Source organism: Pyrus communis, chromosome 1 (assembly GCF_963583255.1).
Source record: "Pyrus communis chromosome 1, drPyrComm1.1, whole genome shotgun sequence".
NCBI classification, from domain to species: Eukaryota; Viridiplantae; Streptophyta; class Magnoliopsida; order Rosales; family Rosaceae; genus Pyrus; species Pyrus communis.
The window spans coordinates 9,267,357-9,281,787 of NC_084803.1; the positions used below are offsets into that span (position 1 = coordinate 9,267,357).

The window sequence follows — 14,431 nt, forward strand, 5'->3', positions numbered from 1 at the left end:
ATCAGTTGGTCTAGCTAGCGGCGCTCTGCCTTCATTTGGTTTAAAATACAAGGTTCGACTCACATGGATGCAAGGACGATATATACATCGAGTTTCATATTAAGTTATGGCTTATTGTGGTTGTTATACGTTTGAGAATTTATAAATACATATTTTGTATATATTTTGGCAAAAGAAGAGACTATCTTGAAAAATATAACTGTTTATAAATTTTCAACAAAAATAAGTTTTTTTTCTTCACTAAAACGTGTTTTATCGTCTGTTTAGTGCCGTTTTAGTAAAAAAAAAAGTGCTAGTTTTTATTCAAGATTAAACTTCTATTTATGTATTAATATCATATACCTTTTGATACCATTCAGTTAATCGAGAAATATGCCTAAATAAGCAATCAAGCGTCGCTAAACTGGAGAAAATTTTTCATTGTGATAAGAATATGGGTGGTACATCACATATTTTTATATAAATGATGAAAATTTTTATTTTTTAAGTTATTAACTTTTTAACACACATATCCCTTTATTTGTGTAATGACACGTGGTGTATCATCATGTGTTCAGGTCACACTGAAAAATCTCTAGCTAAACTGTAGTTTATATACGGCTTCTTGTTCGTTTAGTCTCGTCTCTTAGGTGATCATGCTGTATATCTCTTTTGTGCTACGAATACCAATTGAGGCATACTGTTTAAATCCATCACCCAAATACCTACTCACCGATCACCTTCTTTATTAACCAATATTATCTCTCTCTTTCGCCTCACAGCACACAATCCACTAATCTCTCAATCCTTACATCTCTGAACCAACAACATAATATGTAATTAAGTAGACAATTACCTGACGAGATTAAGCATAAAATAAAATGGTTAGGCCTGCTGATGCTGCTGACATGTACTGCATTACTGCTCTAACCGCGGCTTTAGCGTTGTTTGCTTGTCATGTTACACGCACGCATCTGTATGAACGCGATTGGTGGGTTCGGAAGTCAAAGATCGTAGGCGCCAAACGTACATCCATGCCTTCAACGGCAGTTAGGCACAAGGTGGTTCATAATTTTCTACGCATTTTCTGAGTGCTTACTTATTGGCATTGGAAATGTCCAAGATTTTGCATTATCTTGTTCTTAAGCTCGTGCAGCCTGTGCATGCTTCTCTTGATTTGCTCTCTCGGTACTTTCTGATCACTTTGTTTTCGTCAATTTCTTCGAAACTTTTAGCTCGAAGAAGATTGACATGATCATGATGTGTTTTCAAAGGTCTTCTGTGTTTAAGCTTCTCTGTTTGATCGTTTTGTTGGAAGCGGTTTTATGCCAAGAAACTGCTCAAATAATGAAGGACAAGGCATCCTTGCTTTCTTTCAGACAAGGGATTGTATCGGACCCCCACCGGGCTTTAGAGGACTGGAATTCCTTGGGTGTTCATGTTTGTAATTGGTCAGGCATCAAGTGTAACAAAGCTAGAGACCGCGTCGTGGAGCTTGATCTTAGTGGAAGGGCACTCGGAGGCACCATTTCCCCGTCTCTTGCTAATCTTTCTTCCTTACACATTCTTGATCTGTCAAGAAATTTTTTCAAAGGTCGCATTCCAGGTGAGTTAGGCACTCTTTCTCAACTTGGAGAACTCAGTTTATCTTCCAATCTTCTCGAGGGAAGCATTGCGGCTGAACTTGGCTTTCTTCGCAAATTAGTGTATCTCAATTTGGGAAGCAACCAGCTCACTGGTGAAATCCCAATGCCGCTTTTCTGCAATCATTCTTCGTCTTCTCTGCAGTACTTAGACCTCTCTAACAATTCTTTAAGCGGTGAAATTCCTTTGCCAGATGGATGTGAGCTTAAACACCTGAGGTTTCTTCTACTGTGGTCCAACCGTCTAGTTGGACAGGTTCCTGCAGCCCTTTCAAACTCCTCAAAACTTGAATGGCTCGATTTAGAGTCTAACATACTGAGTGGGGAGTTGCCATCAGAGATTATACGAAAAATGCCACAACTGCAGTACCTCTACTTGTCCTACAATCGCTTTGTGAGCCATGACGGTAACACTAACCTTGAACCCTTTTTTGCCTCTTTGGTTAATGCCTCTAACTTTCAAGAGCTTGAATTAGCTGGAAACAATCTTGGGGGAGATTTACCTCCTATTATTGGTAATCTTTCTACCAATCTTGTACAACTTCACATAGATACTAATAGTATTTACGGTTCAATTCCTCCTCATATTTCAAATCTTATCAACCTCACCCTGTTGAATTTGTCTAGTAACCTTCTGAATGGAACCATCCCACCCAAACTGTGCCAAATGACAAAACTAGAGAGGGTGTTTTTGTCAAACAATTCACTCTCTGGTGAGATTCCATCTGCCTTTGGTGACATTCCCCATCTAGGCCTTCTAGATTTATCGAAAAACAAGCTTTCCGGTTCCATTCCAGATAGTTTTTCAAACCTTTCCCAGTTAAGAAGGCTCTTTCTTTATGAGAACCAACTCACGGGGACCATACCGCCAAGTCTAGGAAAGTGCATCAATTTAGAGATTCTAGACCTTTCTCACAACCAAATTTCAGGGGTGATTCCTAGCGAAGTTGCAGGCCTGAGGAGCTTGAAGTTGTACTTGAACCTGTCTAGCAATCACTTGCATGGACTGTTACCGATGGAGTTGAGCAAAATGGACATGGTATTAGCAGTTGACCTATCTTCCAACAATCTTTCCAGCACAATACCGTCACAACTTGGGAGCTGCATTGCCCTCGAGTACCTCAACCTTTCGGTGAATTCCTTAGAAGGCCCTCTTCCGGATTCAATAGGAAAGCTACCTTATCTTCAAGAACTTGACGTATCCTCAAACCAACTGAATGCACAAATACCAGTGTCTCTGCAGGAATCATTAACTCTGAAGAAACTCAACTTCTCTTTCAACAACTTCTCCGGGAATGTATCAAACAATGGGGCCTTTTCTTTGCTGACCATAGACTCATTCCTAGGTAATGCTGGTCTCTGTGGATCAATAAAGGGCATGTCAAACTGCCGGAAGAAGCATAATCATTTGGCTATTCTGCCAATTATCCTGTCATTACTTATCACCCCCATATTTTGTGTATTCGGGTACCCCCTCATGCACAGGTCGAAATTCCAAAAACACTTGGCAGTTTTCGATCAAGAGGATTCGGGGGATGATGAAGAAGAAGGGAAGAAAGAACACAAGTATCCGAGAATCTCATACAAGGAGCTCATTGAAGCCACGGGTGGTTTCAGTGCTTCGAGCCTGATTGGTTCAGGCGGGTTTGGGCATGTCTATAGGGGTGTCCTTCAAGACAACTCAGTAATTGCTGTCAAGGTATTGGATTTGAAAACGGATGGAGATATTTTGGGAACCTTCAAAAGGGAATGCAGAGTTCTGAAGAGGACTAGGCACAGAAATTTGATCAGAATCATCACAGCGTGCAGTAGGCCGAACTTTAAGGCTCTTGTTCTGCCATTGATGTCAAATGGGAGCCTCGAGAGTCACCTATACCCGAGCCATGGACTGAAGGATCAGTTGAATTTGATTCAGTTGGTGAGCATCTGCAGTGATGTAGCTGAAGGAGTGGCCTATTTACACCATCACTCACCTGTTAGAGTTGTGCACTGTGATCTCAAACCAAGCAACATTCTACTAGATGAGGACATGACGGCATTGGTAACTGATTTTGGAATTGCGAGATTGGTGAAAGGTGGCGATGAGAAGGGTCCAACGAATGATTCAGCATCCTTCAGTTCAGCAGATGGCTTGTTATGCGGATCCATTGGCTACATTGCTCCTGGTATGCACTCTTTTCTAACATATACTCATTGGGAAATGATTTTTGCACGCACTTTCTAATACGTCCTAATTTCCTTCATTGACTTGATGAAATGCAGAGTATGCGATGGGAAAAACCATTTCTACTGAGGGAGACGTGTTCAGTTATGGGGTCCTTTTGCTAGAAATCGTTACAGGAAGGCGACCAACGGATGTCCTTGTTCACGAAGGTTCAACCCTTCACGAATGGGTGAAAAGTCAGTACCCGCGCAGGCTCGATCCAATAGTTCAACAAGCGCTCGATAGGTGTGCTGCGGATTTGATGCCTAAGCAGTGCAACAAAGTATGGAGGGATGTTGTTTTGGAACTGATTGAGCTTGGTCTGATCTGCACTCAGTACAATCCTTCAATGAGACCAAATATGCAGGATATAGCTCACGAAATCGGTCGGTTGAAGGATTACATCTCCAGTCCTGCATCGTTTCTGATTGATGAAATTGATCTTAAAGTTGAAGCACCTTAGTTTTGATCTTAAATTTGAACTTTCATTTGTAATTTTTTACTTAAAATTTTTGGTGAAGCAATACTGATAGTTGGAAACCCATCTAAATCATCATGGCAATTTTTTTTGTGATTACGTAGCCAAACGATTTTCGCACATCCTGTTTATTTTCGTTCTTTGATTCTCTTTTGAATTTGATTTGATTTAAAGATCAGAAATAAACAAGAGAGTGCAAATCGAGAAAAGAAATGTGCAGAAATCACTTCTTTATTATGTAGCAAACCCTTCTTAGACTGGTTCCTACCCCTTTTAATTGCAGCGTTCCAGCTACAGTTATTGATAATCATATTGTAAACATATTGACAGTTGTATCAACCGTATATTAGCGTCATCATAATATTGAATGCCATATCAATACTTGATATGTACATATATATATATATGTATATGTATATGTTGATATGCATTTGATATCGTCGTAAATATATTGTCGATATAGATCCCGCTCATTGCCTTTTCTCCAAGAGGTCATAATTTAGCAAAAGGTTACAGTCGGCACAAAAGGAGAGTTTCTTTATTGATGGCCTAATCTCAGAACCAACCAGAGACTTTGTTACTCATCACTTTAATGGATTTTAGTTCATCTAATCAAATAATTAAGATTGCGCTTATGCATCATGACTCTATGTTTTCAACATATACAATATTCTTCTTGTGGGTTGTGGCAGCCAACGCAGAAAGATTGATATCCACAGTCCAATCCACAGTCCATAAAGGCATTTCCTTCTCTTTCTGCCTACCTTCATATGCAATTTGCCCACTTAAAACAAGATCTTTACTATGTAAATACCACGTTTTATCCAAGTTCACCTCAGACTTGAGGCATTTCCCGAAAGGATAACATGGCGTATAGCACATGTTGGTCCTAGAAATTATAAAGCCGTGATGTAGGTCGAGTAACTATTGAGCTAACCATGTCTTGCTATTGATGCTGACGTACCAATTCGCAATTGAACTTGGTCAGCTTGATGAGATGAAGTGGTGTGGTGACGAAACATGCTGTTGACTTTTGCACTGAGCGATTTCGGCCTAGGAATGAACACTTTTAGTCTAGGATTCTAAAACCTGAAGACAAGGTTATGCAATTCACTACTAAGTTCAAGATTTTCTGCACCGGGCTCGGCAGCTTCAGCTATATTTGTAAAAATATAAGTGCACTAAATCAGTATCAAGCTGCTGGGACAAAGATAATCAAAGGAAATGAGCGCCTTTATGGTGAAAGTAGTTCGGCCGTCTGAATGACAAACTTTGGAATGCATTTGTTAGTAACCAATCATAGAACACCTAACTTTACTAAGAAAGCTGATGCAATGACCTTTGTTAGCGGAAAAATCATGGACTCTTCACTGACTAAGATTTAGATATGTAACCAACCGAATGGAAGTAGTGTTGTTCAACCAAACTGAAGGTACTCCTAAACCAATTGATTTTACAACTCCAGTGGTGTTCAACCAAACTGAATGTGGTGCTGGTTTATCAACCTAGTGATATTCAACCGAACTTAATGTGTACTGACCGAGGGTTTAGTGAAACAGTTAGTGTTGTTTCTCAGGGTATGAGAATGTTTCATGTAGAGTGAAGGTTTCGAGTAGACCGTTTCTTTGTGTGTCAAGTTGGAGTTTCTCTCTACATTGTAAAACCTCATATTTATAGGTGACTATTAGAATGTCCAAGCATGATGAGTTGTAAAATTCTGATAATATTCTAATTCTTCGTCATATTCTCTGAATATGCTCGGAATTATTGTCAGCCGAAACTCTAACGCCGTCAAGTCTCACCCTCTTTGACTTGAACTAAGATTCTGAATCTAGATTGATTCAACTTTTATTTGAAAACCAATTCGGTTCCTTAATATCTCCATGGCAATTTTTTGTGATTACATAACCAAATGATTTTCGCAGATTCCTTTTTTTTCTTTTTTATTTTTTTATTTTTTTATTCTTTGGTTCTCTTTTGAGTTTTATTCAATTTAAAGACCAGAAATAAACAAAAGTGTGCAAGTTAAGAAAAGAGATGTGCAGAAACCACTTCCCAATTATTTAGCAAGTACTTTCAACTGTGGCTCTCCATCTTCAGTTATTGATATGCATTGCCTATTTACATCACCATTTTCTTGTTAGAGTGGAGAGAAATTCATATTGAAAACATATTGACAACTGTATCAACAATATATTAGCGCCTATACTAGTGCCAATTATAATATGAATGCCATAGCAACAGTTGATATATATTGATATGCTTTTAATATTGTTGTAAATATGTTGTCAATATAAACCCTTTTTTTTCTTTTAAAGGAAGACAACTGGTTGTAAACCACGGTTATCCATCCATTCCGAGAGCCAAGAAGACTCACAGAAACATTTCAACCTCCCTCGCTCATTGCCTTTTCTGCGGTCATAATTTAGCAAAAGGTTACGCTCAGCACAAAAAGGGAAGTTTCTTTATTGGTGCCTTAAATCTCAGAACCAACCAGAGACGTCCTTTGTTATTTATCACTTTAATGAATTTTAGTTCATCTAATCAATAATTAAGTTTGCGTCTTATGGATCATAACTCTATATTTCAACAAACAGTATTCATCTTGTGGCAACCAACGCAGGCAGATTTGATATCCACAGTCCAAAAAGGCATTTCCTTCTCTTTCTGCCTAACTTTATACACAATTTGCCTACTCAAAACAATATATATTTTTTTTTAACAAACAATATTATCTATACTAAAGAGAGTAAAGGAGTGGATTATGCCTCATAAGTCATAATGGATTAGTAATAATGTGGTTCAAATTCATTTTTGTTGAGAAGTAAACCTAAGATCTCTTGTTTACAAGTAAAATGAATGTCACGATACCGTACATCTCATCTAAGTTCACCCACGACTTGGGACCGGTCTCGAAAGAGTAATATGACGTTTGGCACCACATACCAAACGAGAAAATGATGTTCGGCACCATATCCCGAATGGTAAAATACTATTCGGCACTACATCCCGTATGCAAACATGGCGTTCGGCACCACATCGGCACATCCCGAACGGTAATATGACATTCGGCCCTACATCCCGAATAGTGATATATAATTCTGCAAATACCCCCCAAATTTAATGGATTAATTCGGCCAAACAGGGCCGAGGTGCTTTTCCTTTTCCCAACTCTCTTAATTGTTTATAATTAACTATCATATGGATTCGACATAAGAACAGAGTGTTGGTTGTCAACTACTTGACGCCCTCCCTTCCTTCTTTGTCCGGACTTGAGACCGGAAACATAAAATAAACTTACACATGCAGAGTTAATTGTTTATAATTAACCATAATTAAAATTTTTCAGCCTCAAACAATAGCATTTTCTTGCTGCACCTTGTCCCTAGAAAATGTTATGATCAGTTATGAACTGAAAACTCAGAATTAACAGCGTTGCATCGAGCGTCATCTTGTCCTGAGTATGGACCAATCCGCGCTCTCCTTCGATGACCTTCCCCGTCCCAACTGAGAAAAGTTTAGGTAACATTCCATGACAGAGTCTTCATCATGCTCTCATTATTTCTTCAAAAATATTTCATATATAAAAACTTTGCTGAATCTGAGTCGACATGCACATCATTTGCCCCCTCTTCAACTGTATCACGCACCTGATCTCCACGTCCTGATTTGTACAGAAAATGTTCTTTGTGTTACAACATGAGTTGCTTTGTTTCGACCAGAATTGCACTAACTTTTCACCTGATTAGAGATACTGTTTTCAGGAAGCGAGAACTTCAGTCGCTTTCCTTTCGCTTACTAGTTTTTTGGTCGATTTTCGCTAACTAGTTGATGGCCATAATATTCAAAAGAAGCTTTAGGAGGTAGGGACAAATGATGATAAAACACAGTGCTCGATCCACTTGCAGTAAAGAATTAAAACAGGAAGAGCAACATGACATGGTGCTCCAAGATTATGACCTCCATAACCAAAATCTTCGAGTATATAATCCATCGATCTGTTTTCGTGTGACGTCCACGGATAACTACCCTCACTATCTGCATGTGAAATTCCTTTCTATCTTTTAATAACTTACAATCACTGTAACACCGTTGTATTAAAAGTTAAAAATGCGTTTTGAACATATGCACTACTTAATCTAAAACATTGGAACTTAGCGATCGTTATCTGAAAGAATTGATGTTACAAAATGTTGGAATATGTGGCCAAGTGGCCAACTCACATTACTAATAAAATAATAAGGTGGACAAAATCATTGTTGCTTTCCTTGTTTTGAGGAGAAAAGGAAAAGGCTAGCAAGTAGCCTTATTATTTTATTTGTATTTGGTTGTTTTTAAAGGGAATGAAGGGTGCAGCCGAGAGATAAAAAAAAAAAAAAAAGGAAGGGCACCATTTGTTTTTGAGCATTCCTTTTGTGAGAGCATCCAAAGAGATGGTGAGAGCATTTGGCTCTACCATGGGCACGGGTGAGAGAAATCAAGAGAGCTAGAGTGAAAGATCTCTTGTGAAAGAACTCTTGGGGTAGAGTGAGGCTCTTGGGAAAATTCTGTGAGTGGGTGTACAAGGGATATGAGATTGGGTTATGTCGATTTAACTCATGTGTAACTTGTACTGTTTTTCTCATAGTGAAGAGCAATATCTCTCCGAGGACATAGGCATGTTTTTGCCGAACCTCGTAAATTTCTCGGTGTCTTTATTTCTTGTATTTTAAACTATTTAACTGTGGGTTTGTATGTTGGTGAAGATAATCAGCCAAGGCACAACACAAAAGAATATGGAATTTGGATTCTCAGTTCTTAATCAAATGATGTAATCTTCAATAAACAAGAACATGAAATTCTGCAATTATTAGGAAAACTTGTGAATCAATATGACGCCAAGAGTACGCGTCTTATTCTTCTCTGACTACTCATAAACTCGAAAACTCTGCTCGATAATCAATCCTCCACATTGATGAGTCGATGTTATACTATATATTTTATCCTAATTTTAGTATTAATTTATTGGTTATTTTGTGAGAATTTTGACACTTTGAATTATATTTCTAGTGTAGGACATTCGACTTCCTCTTGAGAAAAACATGATCAAACGAATGAATTTTGGAGTGATTCCAATTGGACGATGTTTGTTTGTCTTTCAACGTGTTCGTTTCAAAGTTTCAGATTTTTCTACCAAGCGGTTTATTTATGGTGATGAAATAAAGAAGCAGCGTGCAGTTTTGTCAAATTGAAGTTTTGTACTTATTTGGACATTTTGGCATCCAAGATGGTGTCTTTTGGGTTTGAGGCTCCTTGCAATTGTGTTCGGAATGTCCGAAGCTTCACTTCTAGTATTTTGGACCAGTTTTGGAGCCCTATAGATCCTGAAATGTGGCTCATTTATGCATGGACAGATTTCCATATTTGATTAGGATTATGTTTCCTAGTTTCTCTTAACTTATTATGTTTGCTAGTTTTTAGAAGACCTTTTCTAGTAAGGATTTTATTCTGTAGTAGTATAAATAAGGATTTTTAGCCATTAGGGTTCTAGAGAATAACGCATTATTTTGGAGAATTTCAGACTTTTTACTTATAAAATGTTTTCCATCCATGCTCTTAATAACATTTTATTTTATGATTGTTAGTAACTAATTCTGTTTGGTAGGGCGAGACCACGAGCCTTAGTAAGAATATGTAGTTTCTTTTCTATTTGCTTATGATATTATACATGCAAGTTTTGAATTATTAATCACTGTATTTCAAACTATCTAATTGTCTTGATGATTGACTAGCATTAGGATATTTAGAAAAGTAATTTGATGTAATTACCTTGTACTCTTACCGAGTACTAACTACTATATTAACGAAGAATCGTGTACAAAATTGGCCATGCTGCAAGGAGCCATTTCACACGTGATATAATTCAAGGGAAGCCCCTTCCAATTATTAGCAAGGGACAAACTTAAGGACCCCAAAAATCATGAAACTTAGCTTCTAAATCAAATCGTTCTTTGAGATACTTGACAATTCGCTAAGAAACAAGATAACAGAAGATTATGGGGAAAGTTTTGTTCATGGTGGAAAGTTTATTCCTGGTTACTCTCAGGGTTCTGACACTTGAATCATTTCTTCAATGGGGATCTGACCTATCTCTCGTAAGGCGCCTACTATCCTTCCTATCCTTTGGTCTCCTCCTTGGTTTCCTTGGATTAAACTTAATACAAATGGTTTATCTAAAGGAAATCCCGATCCTGCTGCTTGTGGAGGAATTTTCAGGAATTGTCATGGTCATTTTCTTGGTGGTTTCTACCAATGGATTGGTTATCGCAACTCTTTTTTTGCAGAATTATCTGCAATTATTATTGGTGTAGAGTTTGCATATCAACTGGGTTGGCATTGTCTTTGGTTGGAAAGTGACAGCTTTAGTGTTATTTCTGCTCTTCAATCGTCTGATTTTGATCCTCCATGGCCTCTTCGTACGCAATGGTTTATTTGTTTGGACCGCATCTAGAAAATGACTTTCTACTCATCTCACATATATCGGGAAGGAAATTTTGTTGTGGACGATTTTGCTAACATGGGCTTGTCTTCTCCAACTTTAACTTGGCATGATTCTCCTTCGCCAGCGGCTTGTGCTGCATTGTTTTCGAACTATGGTGGCTTACCTGATTACCGTTTTTCAAATTAATGTGCATCTTGGCATCCATGTTTGTCTTACTTTTTTTTCCCCAACTTTGTGGTGTTGTTTAACTTGTTTTGTAGGTTTAGACCTTTAGGTTTGGTTTCAGAGGGGTACGGATTTATGTCCCTTCCTTTTTTCTTTGTATCTCTCTTGTTTTCGTTTCTAGAAGGGTACGGTTTATGTCCCTTTTCTTTTTCATATATTGTTTTTGTTATCTCTGTTTTATGAGAAGTGATGTTATTTCCACCCCAATATCTTATCTTCCCACCCACCTTTTAATAAATTTTTTAATTACAAATTTGTCCATTTGCAAAAAGACTGATAAGGACATTAATTATCTTGTTTTACTTAATTTAAAAATAAAAAAAAAGTTTAGGTGTGGGAGACGATTTGTCTACCTTAAACCCTAACTCAAATTTTCATCTCCTTTCATTCAAAGAAAGTAAAAAAATATCAACGGACTTAGAAGATGACATTTTTATTGAACAAGTGGAAGTGACGCTTCTACAGAAAAAGTAGAAGATTATGTTTCTATTGAAAAGGTAAAAGAGTAATTTGTGTGCAAGTCATTTGAAATTTTTCATTGTATTTTTGAATTTGTCGTTGTCGAATTCTTTTGAATTTGGATACTTTTGTCGTTTCCATTTGAATTTGCAGACCTTAGTGGTTTTTATTTAGATATTATTTGTTATATTTTTTAAGAGAAAATTTTATAATTTCATATGTATGTATATATTAAAGGTTATTTTGGGAATAATAGTGGGTGGGGAAATAACATTTTAATTTTTTAACTTTTTAAGGTGGGTGGAATTAGATCGTGGGTGGGAAAATAAGACGATGGGATGGGTCTAGTAGCTCTCTTTATGAGGGGTAAGGTTTATGTCCCCCCCGGGAGCAATTAGGTGTAACTTCTTTTTTCGTTATCAATAAAATTTCTCTCATACCGTCGAGGTTTCCATAAAAAGACTACGGGTAACCCCTTTTACCTGAGTTCTTGGTCCTCATGAGAAAGCACCTCCTGCATTAGATTTCTCCAGATATACTAGATTTCTATACCTTTTTGTCATCTCTTTCCGCTATGGACGGAAAATGTCATATTGGTTTATGGTAATACAGAAGTTTAATTTAGTTATGCTCAAAAGTTGAACATGTCATATACTTTTTCTATATGGAATCGAAAATGTAAAACACGGTATGTATGTTTAGAAAGCACTCCTTCCGTATGTATATCACTTACAACCGGCCTCTCAATTTCAAAATCACACAATGTACACGAATGCATCCATCGTACAATCCTAAGAAGACATATATTTTTTTTTTGGTAAGATTAATATACAGATTCAAAAATTTTCATTGTGTATGTTATATGTATTAGGAGCTGCCAAAACCAAATCAGAGAATATGTTCACACCAATCACTGGAGAAGAAAAAGTCAGGATACTCGTTACGGAACCTTTTTTGGATAGCATGTTCAAAACCGATGATGCATGAAGTTCATCTGCATCGCCGGATCTTGATCAAAGCCAAAAGTGCAGCATTGCCTGTTCAATAAAAAGAGAAATGGAAATAAGTCGTCAACCTCTGCATTCAAGGCGAACAAGATTCACGCTTAAGGGAAAACGCAAGAAAATCATACCTCCATAACATTGTGCAAGGGCTTATCATCCTGGGGACGGGGTTTCTTAGGCTTCCAACTACGCATTTCAGACTGTATTAAATTAAGATGCTCGTGTATCTCCTGGAACAGCTTCAACTCCTCTTCGCCCGCATGACTAATTTCTTGCCTTATATTATTCCTTTCTCCCTCGAGCCGCTCTATTCTCCTCCACAACTGTTGAAATTTCGCTTGCTGAGATTCAGTAACCCCACCACTCACCGCTGTCTCCCTCACATTTGAGTCAGCACTACTTATCACATTTCTTGGTTTAGGTATTTTGTTCTCCTGCTTCTTGGTATGCAACATTTTCTTTACCCTATCCGTTTCATCTCTAACATATGCTTCTGTCGTCTCATCCATCACCAAATCCGGCTTACCAAGCCTCACAATCAATGTACAAGGTTCTTTCTTCTCTCCTTCACCAGCTTTACTGTTTTCATAACTTTGTGGGACTTCAAAGACATCATGGATGCTTGAGGAGCACGAAGGGCTAATAATCGGTTCCCTTCCCTGTAAATTCTCACTCTGCTTATGTTGATCCAAACTAGCAATAATTTCTTCACTGTCAGGTTCATTTTTTGGGCTTATGCATGTCTTCGGAATTGGAGGCAATGAACTAGTCCTAGATGGAGGACCCTTCAAGAGTACAGATTTTCCCCTACCATAATCTTTATAATCGGATATCTCTTTCACTCGCGCATCTAACTTCTTAATCTGCTCCCATATTGTATTCATGTTCCCGCCTGCATCATTTGGAGATTTCTTCTCTACATCTAGGCTCTGGACATTGACTTCCTGCTCCACCTTCTTCTCGTGTATTTTTGTAGCAGGTTCGGGTTTGGGGATCATTGGTCTGTCTCTATCTCGTTCTCTTTCTTTATCTCTTTCTCTTTCCATAGTGCTTTTCTGTTTGAGCAATTCCTTGAGCTCAATTGGAGGTAGAGAGTTGATTCTTCTAATAGCCCCGCTAACACCTGTTTCCCCACTGCCAAAATCGCCTCGAGAGTTTATTCTTCTAATCATCCCATTAACACCTGCTTCCCCACTTCCAAAATCATTCCTTTGAAACAACAAATTCTCCGGATATACATTTTCACCAGCGCCTAACTCCGTGCTGCAGCCCATGCTTAAAAGCTTGTGCCTATAAGCCTGCAGTTGGAACTCAAGCGAAGCAATTTCCATTTCTTTCTGATAAATGAGATCTTCGAAAATGGCAAGAGCTTCCTCGGAATGACATATCTTTTCCTCCGCCAATCTCTTGTATTGACTCGCTTCCATCTTCATAGCGGACTTTTCTCCTTGCAAACGCAATATCATGGATAGAGCTTCATCAGCTGCAGTAGATGATGCTTCTCTTTCCTGATCCAGATCATAGTAAAGCTTTTGCAGCAGTTGCTGCTGTGCTCTAAGCGCTTCAGTTAGCGTTGTAATATCAGTTTCAGGCATCCCACAAGGCACACTACCCTCCGCCATCTCAGTTATATGGCAAAAATCTGACTTTTAGAAAGAAAAAAAGCTATTCAAAATCATCAGTATTTACTTCAAATTCACATAGACAGTAACAAATTTAAACTCCATTTAAGGTTCCTAAGAAATGTAAAACTAAACTATTCAAAAACATAAGTGAAGAAATTCAGCTCACGAACCACAAAATTATACAAGTAATAAATTCGATGAACACAACAACAAACTAACCCGTACAAGCAGTAAAAGAAGAAGACAATATTGAGCATACGTTTTGTAAGAGCAGATGCCACTATTTATATTGAAACAATCCTTGTGATTCCGTATTAAAATCAGCATAGGAAAC

General features: G+C 37.9%; 2 protein-coding genes across 2 annotated transcripts; one reads left to right on the forward strand and one right to left on the reverse strand.

The window, feature by feature from the left end:
- The first annotated feature begins 1,230 nt into the window (after window positions 1-1,230).
- Window positions 1,231-4,288, forward strand: LOC137731220 (putative leucine-rich repeat receptor-like serine/threonine-protein kinase At2g24130). The gene is made up of 2 exons (XM_068470325.1): window positions 1,231-3,787; window positions 3,885-4,288. The coding sequence occupies exons 1-2, from the start codon at window positions 1,231-1,233 to the stop codon at window positions 4,286-4,288; spliced, it is 2,961 nt and encodes a 986-aa protein (XP_068326426.1).
- An 8,306-nt stretch (window positions 4,289-12,594) lies between these two features.
- On the reverse strand, window positions 12,595-14,094 carry LOC137737683 (uncharacterized). The gene has a single exon (XM_068477262.1). The coding sequence runs from the start codon at window positions 14,092-14,094 to the stop codon at window positions 12,595-12,597; it is 1,500 nt and encodes a 499-aa protein (XP_068333363.1).
- Window positions 14,095-14,431: the final 337 nt, after the last annotated feature.